The following is a 21,974-nucleotide window of genomic DNA, read 5'->3' as shown; positions in this document are numbered from 1 at the left end:
AACATTTGCAAATTCAATTTTGATATGTAGTTACCTTTTTTTCCAGAGCTGAGGATTGAACACAGGGATTGAGCTTGCTAGGCAAGTGCTCTACCACTGAGCTAAATCCCCAACCCCAATATCTAGTTATCTTAATCACAGAAATTTTAAACTTTTAAACACATAGTTAGCCGTCAATGTGACATTAGCCATCCCAATGTATGAAGAGATACTTATGGGAACATGGGTGACACAAAATTTGGTGCACCCCAAAATCCAATGTCAGTGTGTGTGAAGATAAAGAAAACCTGCATCCCTGCATATTGTGCAGCTTGGTTAACTGGAGGATCTCCTCAGCTTTTGTTATTACTCATATGAAATTAGGGAGGAGCCTTGTGAATTCCGTATATTTAAGAACCTTCCGGAGCCTTTTGAAGTTTAATTTAGTTCTTGTGACTTAATTATTTTTCTCCCAAAAGGCAATGTTCCAATTCTGAGGAACTAACTTTTCAACAGGAAAGTAATTGAAAAAGAAGAGAATGAGGTGCTTATTCAACCACACCTTAGAAAATGTTTCGATAATGGGGATGTATACATTGAAATATTTAAAAAATATGAGGATGGTTCTGGTTAGAGAAGACTTTGACATACAGCAATTGGGGTATACAGTATAGCAAATGGTAAAACCCAATGTTAACCGTAGGCTTTCAGAATGATAACTCTAAGAGCAGAGTTAGAAAGACAAGATGGGGTTACTGAGTGTGAATAAGATATATATGAAATTGTTTTGAAACCCATTGTGTTGTATAACATGATTACATATTAGTAACATACACTAATAAAGAGTGAGCCTCTTGTTGATCTGCAGTTGTGAGATACTCAACATGGTTACAGCTTCAAGTACATCAAGAACTTAGAGCCAGTCAGGTTATAGAGGTCTGCCAGAGAGAAATTAAATAGAGACCCATGAACTAAGGAAAAGAGTTTCATTTCTGTTGAGTGGGTTGCAAGGACCATAACCTTTGTAAGTAAAGGAAAGCCACTTTCAGAACCATATTACAATGATGAAGCATAGTCCCAAAATTAGAGACCTCTGTCTTCACATTCCAGCTCTTGTTTCACTGCATCTATTGGTCTTTACTGGAGAAGGGACTGTGGTCTTCCTCAGAACTTTCTTTGAGAATTCATGGGATGACCATCTTTCATCTCAGTTTAACATTTCCTGACTTCCATGTATAAACTGGGATCTGTGGAAAATTCCTTGGGAATCTGGGAATTGGGATTGGTCAATTTTTGTTTGAAGATCATCTGATCAAATTTTAAGTATGTCACCTCCTGCACTTCTTCTCTTTCAGGGTCCTAGAAAGAGGTAAACATTAAGTGATATTGTGTACACATAATCTTGCAGAGAATAAAGGTATATTAGACTGTATGGAAGAGAGAAGACTCAGGACGACCTACCTGTCTGTTCAGTGTTGCTCTTACTTCAGAGTCTTGACCCATAATGGCTGCATTTTAGAAGACAGAATTAATCAAACCCATGTAATAAAGTACTTCTGCACTCTCATTTCAAATGCAAGATACTAGTGAGAGATATGGTAAAACCCAAGGTTGCTCACCCACTGCAAATTAGAACTAGATTTTCTACAATGCTGTACCCTAGAAATTCTTTCTTCAGCACATACTCTCTGCCCTCTTCCTCCTTTCCACCCTCCCTCCTTCTCTTCCTCCTTCTCTGCCTGCCTCCCAATCTCTCTCTCTCTCTCTCTCTCTCTCTCTCTCTCTCTCTCTCTCTCTCTCTCTCTCGTTAAACCTTCTCCTTGATATTAGTGCATGCTTTGGATGCGAAGATGCAGAAGATGCATTGAGGAATTATTCAGTGGTCTGAAAACTGTTGGGAAGAGCAAGGGCTGTGGATTTTCTCTAGAAAGCTCTGTCTTAGTTTCCCTGTCTTGGTCAAAGTATTTTCTTATAAATTAAGAAAACATACCTCTACTTCTCTGGTCTTGTTTTCTCACACTACTCAGATGGCATTCACAGGCTTGGTCCAGAGACTTACTCTTTTTGGCAGAGCACCAAGAATAAAGGAGGATGATGAGGAAGACAATGATCATGGTCACTGACAGTCCAATCAGAATATGCAGGTTTCTGTGGTTCTCTGGAGGAAGATGTCAACCGAATAAGAGGTATATCTCAGTACTCCCATTTTGACAGATTACATAGTAGTTATTGATTAATAGGTAACTGATAAAATATTGCTTTAGGACAAGAGTCTTAATGGAGAACCCACTAATAATATCTGCTCAATGGAAACAGTATTAAATGGACTTCTAATTAAATATCATTATACCCAGATATGACTATATTTCTCAACTCTCATTAGAGGAATCTATATTTGGTATAGATGGTGATTAATACAGATACCCACAACTGGGCAAATTGTGGAGATGAAGAGACTATAGAATTATGGCACTAAATGAGATGTTTACATCTCAAATCGGTCTCCAAATGTCTAGCATCATTTTTAAAGATATGGGGGAAGAGATTGCAAAAAGAGGCTATGGGTAACTATAAGAAATCTGTCTTCTGTACACTGAGGGCAGGTGAAAAATGAACTTCACAGGAGGTTGAGATAGCCTGCCCAAGACTGGTGCAAGTTCAAGCATGGCCAAATGTCATCATGGAGAGTGGAGTTGGACATGAGGTCTCATCCCTAGTCAAGGGTCTATAGGCTATTTGTGAATGTTGGGAGAATGAGTTTCAGTTTCAGGAGTGTTGTTATTAGTAAATTGACTATGCTCCAGCAGAGGTCCACACATCCAGGAATATATTGGTGTTATGCAAGTGGCAGAAAACCGCAGGACCCTAGGTTCAAATCACATGTTCAGTAGCTCAATCTGAGATTGATATCAGTGCTCATTAGATCTGCTTTGCTTCTGTGACACCTTGAACTAAACATTTAATTCTCTTGTCGGGAAAAAGGGAAGTCAAGTCCAATCTGTCAGAAGTAGTATTTTTTTATATATAAAATCCTCCCTTCTGCTCACTTGTTTCCTTCTTCAGTCCCCATCACCTCCTCTCCAGGAGGAACAGAGCTAGAATGAGAACTTCATTGCTCCTGGGGAGGGAGAAAATTTACTCTCCTTTTCACTCACCAAGGTCTCAGGTACAGAAATTAGAGATGAATAGTCATTAAATTTCCCATGCTGCTCTAAATAACATCTAATGTTGATGAGATCAAGAATCAGAGAGAGGAGATGATGATGATAAGAACACAGAGTCAAGAAGGAGCTGAGACAAAAACAAAACAAAACAAAGAGCTTTTGGTCCCTAAGTTTCCACATTAGAAGAGGAATCAGTTACTCACTAGTTTTGGACTCTTGTTCTGTGTAAGAAGTACAGTTTCTTGCTGAGTTAACTAGAGAAGGGGACAGGAGAGGGAGAACGTTCCTCAGAGGCTGTCTGCCTTCCCCTTAAGGAAAGCTTTTAATTTGGACAGTGACCACCACCCCCTCCACCTCTTAGTGCTGATCCTGTAGAGTTATAGGATGACATTTAGTGGATTGCTTCTGGGTGTTGGCTCTCTCTTTGGATTTCAAGTTTTGATGATTCATAGGACTTCTGTGGGAAGATCTATGTGAGCAAGAGTTCAGGAGGGCTGCTCCATCTCTGCTCTGCCCAAACTGATATGAACCTCATGCCTAATGAGTCTGTCCTGACCCATTTTTATATACACCTCTATACACAGACATCCCACTGTGGATGCAAAGTCATATAAATCGTTTTTGGTAGACTCCTTTCTGTTAATTTGTAATCTGCTACCAAATCCCAAATTCTATGTTGTTTTTTTTTACAAAAGGTTTTTAGTTGAAATATAATTCTTTCCCTTTCCCCTCCCTTTCCTCTCTCCAGACGCTCCCAGCAACCCTTCCTCCAAGTTTCTCATATCCTCACAACACTCTTAAATTGATATCCTCTTTTTCATTGAAAACTATTATTATGTGTATGTCTAAAGCTATGCATAATCACATATATATGTACACATGTTGTATATACCCATACATATATAATACATGTACATATATATCATATATGTATACACACATGTATAAATGTAACACACACACACACACACACACACACACACACAAACACACAGCATTAGAACACAGTGCGGTCCTTCTTTGTAGTTCCCAATGCTATTTTCTCTCTATCATCAATTGGAGGATTCTGAGACATGGCTTCAGTATATGATATATAAATGAAGTTCTCTTACCAGTGACAAGAAGGTACAAGGGGTCGCTTGGAGTGGACCACACATGGGAAGAGTTCCTGAAAGATCCATAGCATCTATAGTTCCCTGCTGGGACCACAGGACCAAGAAGGAAATCTGCCTGGAATGTCTCATTTTGGTTCTGCACTGCAGGCAGACCATTTCCCTCAGGTACCCCTTCCCTGGACAAATGGAACATGTCAAACTGAAGGGCAGAGACACAGGACAAGGTCATGTTCTCTCCTGAGATTACCACAGGGCCCATCAGGGCTGACAGAGAAGGATTCTTGTATAAACCTGGAAGAAAAGAGGAAGAGACAGTTAGTTACCAGTGTTCATTCATCCTCAGTGTTCCCGCTACATGCTTCTATTTCTTTGATTTCTCTCTGCCTCTTACCATCTCCCCCTCTCTATTTCTCCCTTTCTCTTCTCCTCTCTTTTGCTCCTTCTCTCTCTTTATTTCTATGTTACCATCTTTAGTCTATGACCTCACTCTGTCATAGACTATTTTTTCCAATTTTTGCTTAATGACTTTTTCTCCCTCTATTTGCTTGGGTTCATTCCATCTGTCTTTTAAAGTTTGTTTTTGTGGGCCGGGCGTTGGTGGCGCACGCCTTTAATCCCAGCACTCGGGAGGCAGAGCCAGGCGGATCTCTGTGAGTTCGAGGCCAGCCTGGGCTACCAAGTGAGCTCCAGGAAAGGCGCAAAGCTACACAGAGAAACCCTGTCTCGAAAAACCAAAAAAAAAAAAAAATAAAAAATAAAGTTTGTTTTTGTGAGCATAATTAATTTTATCTAGCACTCAATTTCATTATGAAATATTCCTATGCAAACATAATATATTTTATGCTTGTTTTAAGTTTTGAAATTGAACTATATATCATTTAATATTTTAAAAAATTGTTGTTACATATATAATTATAGATGTACAATATTAACCATATTAAGGATAGTATTCTTTATTGACCTTCTAGTTCCAATAATCACATTCATTTTACCAATTTCTCTTCTCTATATTTCAATTTTTCCAAATGTTTTGCAAGTCAATGGGTTCAATTAGAATTAATCATGATTTTGTTTTAATTAGCATACCAAGTAACAGTCTTCATTATAACATTCTCATACAGCTCCTTTTGTTCATTTTTTCCTCTCTTCTCTCCCTTGGACCAGATTGGCTGATCTCTTTACTCCCCTCATTTCCTACTCCATGGTCATACATCTTTCATTTATTTCCCATCCCTCAACATTAAATATTTCTTCCTCTCATGGTCACTTGTTAAATTCATGACCTATAACATTGCCATCCTATATATAATAAAAATCTAGAATCTAATATCTTTCTATTTTTCTTTGTAGGTGTTGTATCTGTTTACATGTGTGTTAATTAATCTCTCTTTCAAAGTACAGAATATTCCATAAATATCTATATTTCTCTTGAACAATGGCCATGGTGATCTTCCCTCTCTTGTTCCTCTTAGTGTGTGTACTGCTCAAGTGTGATCTGTCATCTACTTCCCAAGCACTTAGTTCAGAATTTGTTTTTTGCTTCTACCTTTATAAGACTTCTACCAAGAGAGCCAGGCATATCATATGTCAGACAAGCTCTGTCTTGACATATTTAATATCTGCTATAATTATTCCATCTCTGCTTTCGAAGTTTCCATTCAGGCTTCTGTCTTTTTGTAGTTTTTCTCTTAGCACACATTCCATGTTTACTAATTCACAGCCTTTTCTGGTTTCCACCTGTGTGAAGGCATAAGGATTCATTAATAACCAGCCCAATTATGTATTTGGAGTCAGGTCAGACACATGATCTCTCTGGCTCTCTTGACAGACTTCTTATTGATGTAGAAGTAAAAAAAAATCTGAATATTAGTAGAAAGACTTCATTCTCTCTGGTTCATATTATGCTCACCTAATTGCCATTTTTTTGTGTACCTCTACTTATGACTCATTTGTACCTCCCTGTATCTATGCTTGATGTTATAACCAAGGGTCTGTTCTTGTGTATTTCTTTTCATTTTCTATATCAATAAAATACTCACCAAAGTTGCCTTCATATAAATTTCCCACACTCATTTTCTTGTGGCTTCCCACAGCTTTTAGTGTAGAGAATATTTTTCTGTATCACAAAGAGAATGAAAAGTGTGTATGCACCCTCTTACCTGTGATCTTTATATCAATGGGGTCACTAGAGTCTGACCACTCATATGGTGAGTGATTGTAAGAACCATAGCATTTGTAAGTTCCAGCATGGTCAGGTGTCACAGGACCTATTGAGAATTTGGCCTTGAGATTCCAACGATGATGTTCTGCAGAAAGTTTGAAAGAGTCCTTGATTGTTCCATTTTTATATGAAGTCAAAATGAAGATTTCAAACATAATCTCTGATCGACATTCCAGTGTCACCTTCTCTCCTAAATCCACCAGGGGAGTTGGTAAGGCCAAAAGGAAAGGCTTCTTGTAGATTCCTAACAATAAAGTAATTGTATGAACCTGATCAAAATCTCTGTGTCCTTGAAGACCTATGGTTCTCCCTCAATTGGTCTGTTCTTCCTATGAGTGCTCCAGTGCACTTGCTCTTGTCTATTTCAACTCCAGACACAGACTCCTCAAACTTTGTGTCCATTTCCTCCTTATCTGACACTAGGATTATCACAATATTTTCATACTGGCTTTTTGTGACAATGTGTCTTTTGAACTCTAATTCCATAGGCCCTATTGTCTTTTTCTAAGACTGGAACGTGCAGGAAACATGGCAATTTTCACACCAGGCAGCTCTATGTGTCCTTTTTAATGCAACTTTGGATAAAGTATAATCCTTGGCAGAATGAAGGAATTAGTATTGAACATGGTTATCAGAGAAACACTTCTAGCCCTATGCTTGGTTCAAACTTCTGTAAGACATTCCTGATCCAGAATCAAAAGCATTGTTTCCTCCCAATATGTTGATGAATTAGCATCCTGAACTTACTGCTCTCAGAGCATCCAAACCATGCTTCTAAAATTGCTCTTGACATGGGTTCCTATATTATTTTCCAATTGCTATCATAAAAATTACCACAAATTTCATTCTTAAAATGAATACAAGTATTGTGGAGATCAGAATTCTGAAAAGCCCAAATGGCATAAATCAGGTTTCTTCAGGGATAGTAACTACTGAAATCACTAGGAAAGTATCCATTTTTTGTCTTCTAGCTTCTAGAGCCTCATGCATTCCTTGGCACTTGTACATTTCCTCCATGTTCAGAGTTTGGGACACAGTGTCTCCTTCATGATGCTTGTTTTTCCCACGAATGGATTTTTTCCTATTTTGTTATATCAACCCTTGTAGTTCTACAGACCTGGAATAATTCAGGATATTCTTGCATCCCGATATCAACTTGTTAAGATCTGAGTTCCATCCTCCAGCCCATTTTTTCCTTGACATATTTAACACACAGGAAGCCATAGGGACTAGAAAAAAATATATGACCTTTACATTTTATTATGCCCAGAGCATTATCTATTTTTCTGTGTTGAATATTCCTTTATAAGTCCAAACCTCTTACTAACACTGTTTCTGAAAATTCCAGGGTTGGGAGATTTGGGGAAATGAAAGGAACTCAAACATCATTTCTCACCTGAAATTATGATCTTCACAGGGTCACTTTTTCTGAAATTTTAATAGGGTAATGAAAATTCAAACCATAGCATCTGTATGTCCCTGCATGTGCTGATGTCACAGGATCCAATAAAATTTTCTTCTGGAATGATCTTCCCTGGATCTGAGGGATAGGATTACCATTTTCTTTGTACACCTTGAATTTGTAATAGGCACTATGAGAGTCACATCGAAGTTCCACACGCTGTCCCAAAGGAACAATATGGCTTGGCCAGGCAGAGAGTGAAGGCTTGTCATGATATCCTGCAGAGGAATGCACAGAGAAAATATTTAATGATGCTCCTTCATCCCTGAGATCTGAGTCTCCATTTTTCTCTTCTTTGGGGTCCTTTGTATAACACTTTTCTCTGAATTGAAACATCCCCACTTCAATGTAAGAGGCTGAAATTTTCAGGAGATACAGAAAGGAAACAAACTTTCTCTGTCATGGAAAGGTGAAACATTCAATTCATCAGTGGCCCTTCCCAGCTCTATAGAAGGAGTAAGATACTGGACCAGCTGAGCTCTGAGTGCTAATGTCTAAGACCTGTTGGGCTGCTTGCAAGTTGTGCACTGAGCTCCAGGGTTTTGGCTTCATGATAATAACTCATACTGGGGTGTGCTTTAAGTAAGGTTTGAGTCACCCTTGCTTCTATGAGTAACCCCTAATCCACGATGCTGTCAGTAACAGAGTAAATCTATAGATTCACAGAGTTGTGCTTTGGTGCAATTAGTGTTTGGTCTGCCATGGATTTCTTTCATGAGTTGAGTAGATTTGTATGTGTTGTACACAATAGTGTCATTTTGAAATGATGAGTGTAAAAGACTGTGGCTTTTTGAATAGTTGTGGTCCACATAGATGCTTCTGTTTAATTACATGGCACATAGGGAATATCACTAATAGGAGATATGGCCTCATTGGAGTAGGTGTGGCCTTATTGGAGGAAGTTTGTCACTGTGAAGGCACACTTTGTAGTCTGTTAACTCAAGCTATTAGCAGTCTGAAACACAGTCGCCTTCTTCTGCCAGTGGATCAAAACGAAGAAATCTCTGCTCCTTCTCTAGCATCATCATCCTGACTACCTACACACTGCTAGGTTTTCTACCGTGATTTTAAAGGACAAAAACTCTGAACTGTAAGTCAACCTCAATCAGATGTTTTTCTTTCTTAGAATTTCCATGGTCATGGTGTCTCTTCAGAGCAATAAAAACCCTAAGACAAAGACTGTAAGTGTTATCCAACATACCATATATATGCTATATCTTTCATGTTAAGGTATTCTAGCTGAGAATTTTGAGTTTTGAATAATGAAGCAAATTTCATAATGACAATAATATAATTTAAAAAGAAATTACACCAGAAGTGTAGAAGGAAAGGTTAATGTGATTGAGATGATAGATCAGAATTGATGCCACCAAGGGAGCAGAAAATGACAGTTCTGGATGCACCATCTCCAGAATTCTAACAATATTCCAGTGAGAAGTATATCGTGAATGTTCTTAAACTCATGGATGAGGGAGAGATAGCCAACTGGACCACAGAAGTGAGAAGATCTAGAACAATGATGAGGAATGAGTCTTTTGAACTAATTTGCCCTCGTGTACTTTTGTAAAAATTTTCATTCACAGAGTTTATACAGGCTCATGTTTCTATACTAAGTGTGATAAACTAGAGGCTGATATATACATAGTTCCTCCATCATTTCAAGGCTCCTTTTATGTGAAATGTTGGGAGTCTAGTATTGCTCAGCATCTTGTTTATGTATATTTAGAATCGATTTGGACTCATAATGGCCAGCTCATGAATCTTGTTCATTTATCTGCATCCTGAGGAAGGAGACAACAGCAACTCTCTGTATTCACGACTATGTAGACTCCAAGCTATACTACCAGTCAGCTCTGGTGGATATCTTGCAACACTGGCCACCCAGCAAACATCATAGACCCTAGCCAGAGACTGTTCTTTATTTCAGAGTGTTTTCAGGCCTTTTAAAGCACCAGGAAGTACATCCAGCAACAGCATCTGATCTCAAAATACAGGAAGGAACCCAGCCAAACTATAGAAGCTCACACCAAATTCAGTCAATCCAGGGTTGCAACAAGTTGACCTGACTACTATCACCAGTTATACTAAATAGTAAAGGACTATGTAGCAACACTGAACTCCTCTACATGGCAGAGGAGTTCATTATTATTAGTGCACAGGCACACAAGTGTAAGAGCATAAGCATGGAAATCAGAGACGTAAAACATTACAGAGAACAATGGTGAGACTCAAGAAGTAAACACAAAAAAGGGAGACCTATAAACCCCATGATGAATAATTCCCAGAGTGTTTTTAATTAGTTTACAGAAGTATAAGAAACCACCAACAAAACATGGGCAGATAGCTGCTGCTCATGGACAGGCCAGAACAGTCAGAAGAACAGGTGAAGGCTCCACCAGCATGAAGAGCAGATAGGCTGCCCTCCACCACATGTAGCTCTCTGAATCAGTAGGTTCAGTTTCCCAAGAGTCAATATGCTGCCACAGTTCTTGACCCACCATCCAGCAAAACTTTCAATCACCATATATGGGAAAAGCAACATATTCCAAGATAAAGTCAAATTTGAACAATATCTGTCTTGAGATCCAGCCCTACAGGTATACTAGAAAGACATCTTCATCCCAATAATATTAACTACACTCATGTAAAAACAGGAAATAAATAATTTCACACTAGTAAAGGCAAATAATGGAAGAACATGTATGTTCATGTACTTGCCAACATATACACACACACATACACACACACACACATACACACATACACAAAGAGAGAGACAGAGAGAGAGACTACCACTACCCCCACCAAAATAGCAGGAATTAACAATCATCGGTCATTAATATTTTTCAATATCAATGGACACAATTCCTTAATAAAAAGATCCAGACTAGCAAAATAGTGTGAAAACAGGACCCATCCTTTTGTTCCATACTAGAAACACCCCTAATATTGAAGGTAAACATCACCTCATTATCTCAGAATAAAGCACTGGTCCAAGAATTTCTAAGCAAATGGATATAAGAAGCAGGTTGGTTTTTCCATACTAATATCTAACAAAATAGACTTCTGTGGTGATTTGAAAGGCAATGGCCTGAAAGGGAGTGGGCTATTAGGAGGAGGGGCCTTGTTGTGGTTGCTGTGGTCTTGTTGGAGGAAAGAAAACAGAGAAACACTGGACCTAACAGACATGGTGTCCCAAATGAACATAATAGCTATCTACATCACATATCACCCAAATTCTAAAGGATATACCTTCTTCTCAGCACCTCATGATTTTTTTTTCAAAAATTGACCACATACTCTTTCACAGAACAAGTTTCTACAGATACAAGAAACTTTAAATAACCCCTGAATTATATCAGACCACTATAGTTTGAAGCTGGAATTCTAGGAAACAGAATCAAAAGAAAGCCTGCAAACTCAAAGAAAGTTAAGAATGCTATACTGAAAGAAAACTGGGCCAAGACCAAAGTAAGAAAGAAATGAAAAACATTACACAGTTCAATGAAAATGAATGCAAAACATACCCACACCAATGGGACACAATGAGAACAGTGCTAAGAGAAAAGTTCATAACTTTACGTGCCTACATATATAAATTAAAGAGATTGCATATTAGCAACTTAACAGCACACCTGAAAGATCTAGAAAAAATAGCAAACACATCCAAGACAGGAGGGAATAATCTAACTGAGGGTTGACATCAACAAAGGAGAAACAAAGAAAATAATATAAAGAATCGTTAAAATGAAAAGTTTGTTCTTTGAGAAAATCAACAGAATGGACACCAACTTGCTGTGTGATGTTCTATATGCTGTGAATATGTGTTGCTCCAACTGGTTGATAAAATGCTGATTGGCCAGTAGCCAGGCAGGAAGTATAGGCAGGATAAGCAGACAATGATATTTTTGGGAACAGGAAAGCTGAGTCAGGAGATGATGGCCTGCTGTCTGGGAAGCAGCATGTAATGGCACACAGGTAAAGCCACAGAGCACATGACAACAAAAAGATGAACAGAAATGGGCTTAGTTTAAATGATTATTTTAGAATCTGCTGTGGGATCTGTGGGTTTGGGCAAGACCAGGGAAAACTTTCAGCTACACCACCTAATTCATATTAACTAAAAGGCTGGCAGAAAATACACAAATTAACAAAGTCAGAAATGAAATGTGGGACATAACAAGACACATCTAAGACAACAAATGCATCACTAGGGCACACATTTAAAACCTGTAATCCACAAAACTGAAAAATCTAAGAAAATGAATAATTTTCTCATTAGCTACCACTTTCAAAAGTAAATCAAGGTCAGATATACAATATAAACAGCCCTATAACCCCTAAGGAAACAGGAGTTCTCCATAAAAGTTTCCCAAAGAAAAAAGTAGAGTCAGTAGATTCTAGTGAAGAATTCTTCCAGACTTAAGAAGAGATAATGCCAATATTTCTCAAATTATTCTTAGAAACAGAAGTAACATTGCTTCATTTTATGAAAGCACAGTTACCTGATACCCAAATCATGCAATGGTTCAATAAAAATATAATTACAGGCCAATCTCTCTCATGAACACTGATGCAAACATATTCCATTAAACACTTGCAAAAATACATCCAAGAACACATTAAAGGATTTCCAAAGTGATCAAGGAGACTCCATCATAGAGATGTACAGGTATTTCAATATATGAAAATCTGTCAAGGCAATCCACCATATACTCCTGAAAAAAATTCACATAATTTTTTTTTAGATTCGCCTGAAAAAGGCTTTGAACTTAATCTAACATGGCTTAATGATAAAGGGATATGAGGGATACAAGGAACATACTTAAACATAACAAAAGCAATATACAGAAGCTCTTTAGTCAACATCAAACAAAAAGGAGAGAAACTCAAAGCAATTCCACTAAAATCAGGAATAACACAAGTCTGTCGGCTTTCTCTGTATGTATGAAATTTGGCACCACAACTGCACAGATAAACACTGTCTTAAAAAACCAAACCAAACCAAACCAAAAAACCCAGAAAACAAAGAGGTTGATCAATACAATGTAATTGAAGACCCAAATGTCAATCTGCAAAGCTATGAATACCTGATTGTTGATAAAGAAGACAGAAATATACAATGGAAAAAACAAAGTATCTTCAACAAATGGTATATCTGGATGTCTACACGCAGAAGAATGCAAATAGATGGCTCTCTTTCACCATTCAAAACCATTGTCTAAGTGGATGTAAGACCTCAAAATCAAAATCAAAACAGATATATCAACAGATGGCAGCTCATACAGAGATCCACAACCAAACATTAGGCAGTATTTCTGGAAGCCCATGGAAGATGGGAAGAAGGGTTGAAGAAGACAGAGGGGTCAAGGGCATCATCAGAACATGACCCAAAGATTCAATTAGGATGAGCTCATGGCCTTCAGTTACAGAGACTGAAGAGTTCATCAAGGAACCTGTATGAGTCTAAGATAGGTACTCTGCACATGTGTTATGGATGTTTAGCTTGGTGTTCTTCTTGGACTCCTAGAATTGGGACATGGTGCTGTCTCTGATTCTTATACCTACACTTGGTATCCTGTTCCTCCTATAGAGTTTCCTTGTTTAGTGTTGATACAAGCATATGTGCTAGACTGAGTGTTACTTTTTGTGCTTTGATCTGTTGATATCCCAGGGAGCCTTGCTCTTTTCTGAAGGGGTATGAAGGAAGGGTGGATATGGGGAAGATAAGTAGTGTGTGTTTGAGTGTGTGTGTGTGTGTGTGTGTGTGTGTGTGTGTGTGTGTGTGCACGCACGCACGCTCGCTGGTGAAGTGGAAGTAGGAGAAACTGTGGTAGGAATATAATATATGAAAGAAGAATAAAAAAAATCCTTGTCAATTGTTAGGAGAATAAAACACACAAATAAAGCATTGGAGCTATCAGTCACATACAAAAGAGAAAATATGCCATTTGTTTTTCTGTGCCTGGGTTATCTTGTTCAGTATGAGATTTCCTAGTTCTATCTATGTCAATGCTAATTCCATTGTTTTTACCTTTGAACAGAATTCCACAGTAACATGTGTTAAAATTTCATTATCCATTCATCAGCTGAAGGACATTCAGGTTGTTTACTTGTCCTGGCTATTGCAAATAGAGCAGCAAAGAACATGACTGAATAATCATTTATTCCATAGTTCATCACATTCTTTGGATACATTCCAAGGGTGGAAATGATGTAAATAGAATAGTTATGTATGGAAATCTCCATATAATTTACAATGAAAAACATCTTTTATAAAAATAAAAAGATGCAATCTAACTATGAAAAAAGAAACTCTGGGTAGAAAATGTTTTGAAATTTTGAAATGAATCACCAACAACATAAAAATTTTGTAAACCACCCCCACAGACAAAAAAATCAGCTATTAAATTGGAAGAATATATGGGCCAGCTTGATGTCTAAGTGGGCAAATGCTCTTTCTGCCAATCTTGACTCTCTGAAAACCATTGCCAGGATGCACATAGTAAAAAGAGAAAATTGATTCCAGCAGGTTTTCCTCTACCTCCACACTTGTGCCATGGTGCATGCTGCATGCACACACACACACACACACACACACACACACACACACATACACACTCACTCAATCACTTACTCACACTCACACATTCACCAAATAAATATAAACATTAAAAAGTTAAGAGAACATTCCAACAGTTTACTTGATTATAATATAGGAGAGTGAGTAAGCTTAGATCATGATCTGAAATGTAAATACAAAACCTGAATGAAAATAAATTGAAACCATCCAAATACCAAATTGTAAGTCATAAAATTTCAAGAAAGGAAAACGAACATTGAGTTTTACTTGGGAGGATGGAGGTGCCATTTAGAATGAGTTTGGGGAGCAGAATGAATATTATTAAAATATTATATGAATTCACAAAGAAATTTTATAATGTTTACAGAAAGACAGAAAAATAAAGCTTAGAAAAAGGAGAGAAAAATTTACTTAGAGAAAATACTGTACAACTCTCTTGAGACATGAAGAAAACTGAAAATGGTCAGGTAAAGATAGTCAAATGACATGAAACAAATTCAAATCGAATCATCAAGATCACCGAGCATATAGTTGTCATGAGAGATCCTGATATCAGATTGACAAAAGAAGAAAAGAACATGAGTGACTTCCAGTACAGCTAATGTCAGACTTCTGAGTGAACACCTAGAGTACACAGGAGACAGGACGACCAGCTGAGTGGAAAAAAGAAAAACTCTGCCTACAAATGTCAACAATACTCTCCTGCAGAGATAATAAAAATTTTCTCAGAAAAACTGTAACAGACAGAGTTTCTGACAATAAGCTCAGGGAAGTGTGTGGAATCCCTCAAGCTGAAAGAGTGTCTGGTCATGAGTTACAGGGTGTTATGGCCCACACTTTTAATTGCAGCACTTGGGAGACAGAGGCAGGTGAATATCTGAGTTCATGGGTAGCCTGGTCTTCGAAGTAAATTCTAGGATAGGCAAGGCAACAAAGAGAAACCCTGTGTTGAACAACCAGAAATTAAAAGTGTATCCAATAAAAGTTGAAGTCTGATTCAGCCAAGAACAGTGTGTAGGACAATCTATGAAAGAACTGAGTGACAGGTTTTCAGAGTCCTAATTTAAAAATTCAGAAGGCTCACCAACAAGTCACTCACAGAAGCCACCAGCCAACACCCTGTGATGCCTGCTCTTCTGTTAGAATGAAACCTATCTATTGCAATGGATAGTATCTCAATATTTAATTTTTTTTTGGTTTTTTGACACAGGGTTTCTCTGTGTAGCTTTGCTCCTTTCCTGGAACTTTCTCTGTAGCCCAGTTTGGCCAACGCCTTTAATCTCAGCACTCAGGAGGCAGAGGTAGGCAGATCTCTGAGTATCTCCATATTTAAAGATGGACTCACCTTCTTGTGCCACTGTCCTCAGGAATAGCAAGAGACCTGGAAAGAAAAACTCATGATTATCTCATCTTTCTTTTTTCATTAGCCTGGCCATCTAACATCCCTGTCTTGTTCGGCCTCTGTACATTAGAATGAGAGTTTACTTAGTTAAGATGAACTCATGCACTAAATATAAAACATGGAAGCCCAGTGTTTCTGTTGTAGGCAGGCAAATTCAGCCTCCCAGGATGATATTTCCACCCTGTTATTCCACATTATCTACTCCCAGCAGGACTCACCAGTGCAGATCAGGTTTAGGAGCACAGACAGCATGGTGCTGCTTTGGATGGCAAGAGGCAGAAGTAGAATAAGACATATTGGGTGTCGTAAGAGGCTTGCAGTGTCTACCTCACCACAACACAGAGGGCATAACAAGAGAAACATCCGCCCTTGCTGCTACATTCATTATTTTTTGTGTGTGACAGGCTTTCTCTGTTGCCCTGGCTATACTGGAATGCACTTTGTAGACCAAGCTAGGTCGAATTTGAATTCATTTGCCTCCCAAGTGCTTTGATTAAAGTGTATGTTCTCATACTAAGTTAAAAAAAAATCTCTTTTGTCATTGACTTTGTGGATCATAACTTCTTGGAAATTGTTCAGACTTTAGGTTTTCATCAAAAGTATTTATCATGACTACAACTGAGTTGCATCTTGAACCCACTTCCTTTATTCAAAATGGTTATATCTGATTATTGTACTAAAAGTTTTGATGTGTTCCTTTGCTTTTTAAATTCGAGACTCAGTGTTTCCTCTGGCATTCTATACAAGATGTTCAACAATTATTTTTCATATTGTAAGAACAGTCCTAATGTGTCAGTTAAAATGACTATACTGCTATTATTCCAGTTTCAGGTTATAGTTATTCATTTTCTTAATTAATCATGTAGGTATTTAGAATAATAAAATTACACTCTTTAAAAATCAAACAAACAAAGCAAGTAAGTTTTTGTTGTATTTGAAATTTGTTTTAAGAAGTTGAAAAAATATCAAAAGATGGAGAATCTCTCATGCTCATGTATCAGAAGGAATAGCATAGAAAAAAAAAGCCCATCCTATCAAAAGTAATATAAAGAATCCCATTTACACAGTCACATCAAAATTTCAACACAATGCTACACAGATCTTAAAAAGACAATTTCTGGCTTTAATGTAAACACACAGAGAAACTAACAGGATAGTTAAACCATCATGAACACTAACAGAACTGCTGGAGGTCTCACCACTCCTAACTTCAAGTCCTACTATAGACCTATGTGAATAAACACACCACAGTGTATGTGAAAAGACAGATAGGTTCATCAACGGAATGAATTTGAAAACCCAGACATAATTCCAGACATATATGCATAGCTGATCTTTGCTAAAGAAACCCAAAACATTCACTAGAAACAAGACAGTATCTTCAACAAATGGTTTTGTTCAGACTGAATCACTGTTTGTATAAGAATGCAAATAGCTTCATACTTATCAACTGCAACAAACTCAAAGCAAGTATAACCCCTAATTGCATTCTAGATATCTAAATATTCTCCTTATAGATACATGGAAATGAAGGGGGAAACACATGAATGGAAAAAAATCCATTGATTAGCATCAAACAAACACCAATACAAACCCCAAAACAAAAAATAGAGAGAACAGGTGATTATGAGGTGTCCAGGTCTAGCTGATCTATTACAGCAGAACTCCTGTACCTAAGGCACAGGCAACATCATGCAAGAAGGGAAAGAAAGATTGTAATAAATAGAGCAAGAAGATGTTTGCTGTGAGGTGGCATCTGTTAGAAATGTACATATAAAATCATGTAAATATAAATAACATTATACACATCAATCTGATTACATTCATAAAATTAGGAATACATATATAGATATTTAATGGTAATTAAAAATAAAGATAAATTTGAGAGAAGAAAATGGCCATATTTGAGAGGTTGAGGGGAGTAAGGAAAGGAAAAATTGTTTAAGTATAATTTATTTGAAACAATAAGCCTAACAATATAATAAAATGTTGCAGGTCTTAAATATTACATATGCATACTCTACTTCTAGGATTTCTGTGGCCAATAGTAAGTCCAGTTTCCAATGTTCCCAGTTCTTTGCAGTGTTTTGCAGCTTCATGGCCTCTGACAGAATCTACTAGAAATACATCAGGAGAATATTGATGTTTCTTTTGTAGGTTCATTGTCGAGAATAGTGTATGTCCTGCTGAAATAAAGAGCAAGTGCTGTAGAGTCAGGAAAGAGCCTGGTAAAATAAAAATGTCTGAAAATATGCAAAGACAAGTTGTCAAATTTTACATATTAAACATTCTCAGATATTTCCATGTCAACCATTCAATAATGAAGTGAAACAACACGACATAAAAATTCATTTCTGGTGTGTTTGGTAAAGAATGGTGAGTGTATAGGGCTAGAGAAATCACTTATCCATTTAGAGTGTGTTCTGAACTTGCAGAGGACCCAACTTCAGTTCCCATTACTCACAGAAGGAGGCTCACAACTGCCTGTGACTCCAGCTCCAGGGGATCCAACCAATGCCCTCTTTTGCCCTTACAAGCACCAGAACTCCCATGCACAGATTCACCCACCATTTAATCAGTGTGTGCTCTCATGCGATGCTAAAGAGACTCCCCTTTTACAATTGCCTTTTGCCTTTTACCAAGGACCATAGCTTGGTTTGTGTATCAGGGTGACTGTGGCCTCATAGAATACCCTTTTTGTATTTTGTGGAATAACTGGAGGAATATTGGCATTATGGCAGAATTTTGTGCTAAATCAATTTTTTTGCCTAGGGATATGTTTTATTGAGTGCCTTGATTTCAATAAGTATTACAGGTCTGCTTAAATTCTTATGTAATCTTCATTTAATCTTTATCCTTTATAAGTGTTGTACATAGATAAAATTATCCATTTCTTTCAGATTTTCCAATTTGGTGCAGTACAGGTTTGTAAAGTATGATTCCTTTGATTTACCTTTGTCTTTTTTATGTCCTATGTTCATGTCTTATTTCTTTTTTTTTTTTTTTTTTTGGTTTTTTGAGACAGGGTTTCTCTGTGTAGTTTTGCGCCGTTCCTGGATCTCACTCTGTAGACCAGGCTGGCCTCGAACTCACAAAGATCCGCCTGGCTCTGCCTCCCGAGTGCTGGGATTAAAGGCGTGCGCCACCACCGCCCGGCTTCATGTCTTATTTCTTAATTTAGATATTCTTCCTATGATTTAATTAAGTTGACTAAGGGTTTGTAAATCTTACTGATTTTTCTGATGAATAAGTTGTTTTATAGATTCTTTGTATTTATTAAGTTGGTATCATGTTAAGTTCAACCATGAGTTTGATGATTTCTTGCCCTATCCTCCTGCTGGGGTGTGATTTCTTCTTTTAGTTCTAGAGCTTTCTGGTGTGCTGTTAACTTCCTTGTATTATACCTCTACAATATTTTATTTATGTACTTAATGATCTGACAATAAGTTTGGGTATATCAACTATGTATGTCACTGTGACCTGTAATTATGTTGGTAGCTATCTTTCTAGGACTTATTATCTATCTCTCATCTATGAATCTATTATTTATCTGTCATGTATCTAGTCAGTTTGGTTATTTCTATGTATCTATATGTATGTATGTATCTATCATCTATCTATCTATTACCTGTCTACATACATATATATATGCATTAGCTATCAATCATCTTTTTTTCTATCCTCTTCATTCTATCAGTAAAATGATCTGTCAATTATTTATGTATTTGTGATTTATTAATCTATTTTTCAATCATCTCTTTTTACACAACTTTATTCTACTCATTATCTATTTACCTCTGTTTGTCATTCTGTCTATCATTTCTTCTTTTTTTTTGAGACAGATTTCTCTGTGTAATTTTGTGCCTGTCCTGGGTCTTGCTCTATAGACCAGGCTGGCCTTGAACTCACAGATATTTGCCTTACTCTGCCTCCCAAGTGCTGGGATTCAAGGCATGTGCCCCCCCCAGTCTATCATTTCTTATAAATATCTCTAACTCTCACATGTCTTTCTATATATTCATAACACATTTTTCTTTTCAAAATAAGCAGTCTTGAGGGTTTCCATGCAGTTTTCTTTCCCTCATTCTCCTCTCAATAATTTTCATTCACCCTGAAACCCAGTTTGTCATTGGTTGAAGAGAGACAGCCAAACCCCACAGCTCCAGACAGTTACAGTCACATTAGCAGAATGCTTAGGAGGTTATCCTTGCCTGCCACTAAAATAAGTTAGTCTCCCTTTTAAGAGAAGTTTAGATTTTGTGGGAGCTCTGTCTTCCTTGATAACTGACTTTCATTAAGGACTCACTGTGACATAGGAAGATGTTTTTTGTGGGTTTAAAAGCTGATATGGCTGCAGGCCAATTAGCTTCCTATTTGTGTGCCTTCAAAACCACAGGTACTTGAGAGGGTAGTAGGACCCACAGGATGTGTGAGGTTTCAGTTACTGACCACACATTTCTAAATTTGTTACTTCTAATGCAAAATAAACAGTTCCTTTTTGAAATACTTAGTTGGTCTTGTGGGGAATTGCAGAAGAAACAAAGAATCCTTTTGTTTATATTTCCAACACGAAAGGAGAATTTTCCTAAAAAAGTCTAAAGTTGCTCAAATTCCTATCTCTCTTTTCATGCTAAATTTCTTTTTATATTTTTTCTGGCAGCCTATATTATGCAGCCCAGGTTATACCAGAATTCAGTCATGAAGCCAAGACTGGCTTCTAACTTGAGTTAATTCGCTTCCATCCTGCCCAATTCTGGGAATATAGGTGTTTACTACCACACTTATCTGTAACCATTTTTATCTTTATCTTTATTTTTGGAGGATAAAAGGTTTGTTTCACTTGCAGTTTCATCATTGTGGATGAATCAAAAGTACTGTCACTCAAGAGACAGTGGTCAAATTGTATCTACAAACAAAAATCAGATCAAGGAATGTATGCTTATACTCAACTTGTTTACTTCACTCTTAAAGATTTAAGGACTTCCTACGTAGGAAATGATGCCACTCACTAAATATTGGGCAGGGCTCTTCACACCAATTCTACTAAATCAGAAAATTTCCCTCCAGACATGCCCATATGCAAACTCTCTGTGATTTACACAACTCTTAGATTCTAGAAATGATTCTGGATTCTGGCAAGTTGACATTTTACATTAAAATTCACACTAGCAGATATATCAAGATAATACTGCCATTTACAATTGCCTAAAATATTTAGAAACAAGAGCTACACCTCTCTTGAGAATATTTATGAAGGACTGTTAGTCATCAGCACAGCATGGATACAGTTGCATATTCATGTCTGTTGACTGACTAGGTAGTTTTACAGCTGTGGTGCTTTCATTTGTATAACAGCCATGTCATGTTCAGAGACCAGCCTCTCACTGTACTCCTTCCCATCTTCTAGCTTTTATGTTCTTTTCAAAGCCTTCTTTTGTGATGGCCCCTGAATCTTGGAAGGGGTTGCTGTAGATGTTCCAAGATGGCTGTTGGTCTCTATATTGTGTTTTAGAACTCTTGGCCTGATGTGTCTGAGAAATGCCTGAATTTGTTCTTGGAAGACTTTAGATCACACCCCACTGCTCCTGCTGGTTTTCTTTCTACTTCTAGTTGATTCTCTCTTCTGCTTTCCTGTTACATGAACTTCTTATGCACCATCCTTTATTCTCCAACCCTTTTCATTCTCCTCTTCTTATCTGTCACATCTGAGTCTACAAGTCTCATGGATTATCATAAGAGATGGCATTGTTTCTCTCTCTCTCTCTCTCTCTCTCTCTCTCTCTCACACACACACACACACACACACACATACACACACAGTATAACATACGTGTATATGCAAAAAATAAATGTTATATTTTGTTTTCTAAAATAAAAACTAATAAAAATTAAAATTATAGAAACAATTTTTATCTAATACTACATAATGAAATATGTAGTATTTTATCTTTCTGAAACTTGCTCATTATGATAAACTCTGATTTTCAGTTGATTCCATTTTCCTGAAAACTTTCTATTTAATTTTTCATTATGAATACTTGTTAGGAA

At 37.3% G+C, this 21,974-nt stretch overlaps 1 protein-coding gene across 1 annotated transcript in view; it reads right to left on the bottom strand.

The window, feature by feature from the left end:
* Positions 1-903: 903 nt before the first annotated feature.
* LOC121826557 (killer cell immunoglobulin-like receptor 3DL1) overlaps positions 904-21,974 on the bottom strand; it is a 43,723-nt gene continuing 22,652 nt past the window's right edge. Inside the window, 7 exon segments of the mRNA XM_076563848.1 lie at positions 904-1,338; positions 1,441-1,487; positions 2,039-2,137; positions 4,256-4,549; positions 6,418-6,723; positions 7,876-7,908; positions 7,911-8,159. Coding sequence (XP_076419963.1) covers positions 1,192-1,338; positions 1,441-1,487; positions 2,039-2,137; positions 4,256-4,549; positions 6,418-6,723; positions 7,876-7,908; positions 7,911-8,159 — 1,175 coding nt within the window. The 3' untranslated portion in view covers positions 904-1,191.

This window comes from Peromyscus maniculatus, chromosome 1, assembly GCF_049852395.1.
Source record: "Peromyscus maniculatus bairdii isolate BWxNUB_F1_BW_parent chromosome 1, HU_Pman_BW_mat_3.1, whole genome shotgun sequence".
NCBI lineage: Eukaryota > Metazoa > Chordata > Mammalia > Rodentia > Cricetidae > Peromyscus > Peromyscus maniculatus.
The sequence above is the reverse complement of the archived record's forward strand: the minus strand, read 5'-3'. Positions and strand labels throughout refer to the sequence as shown.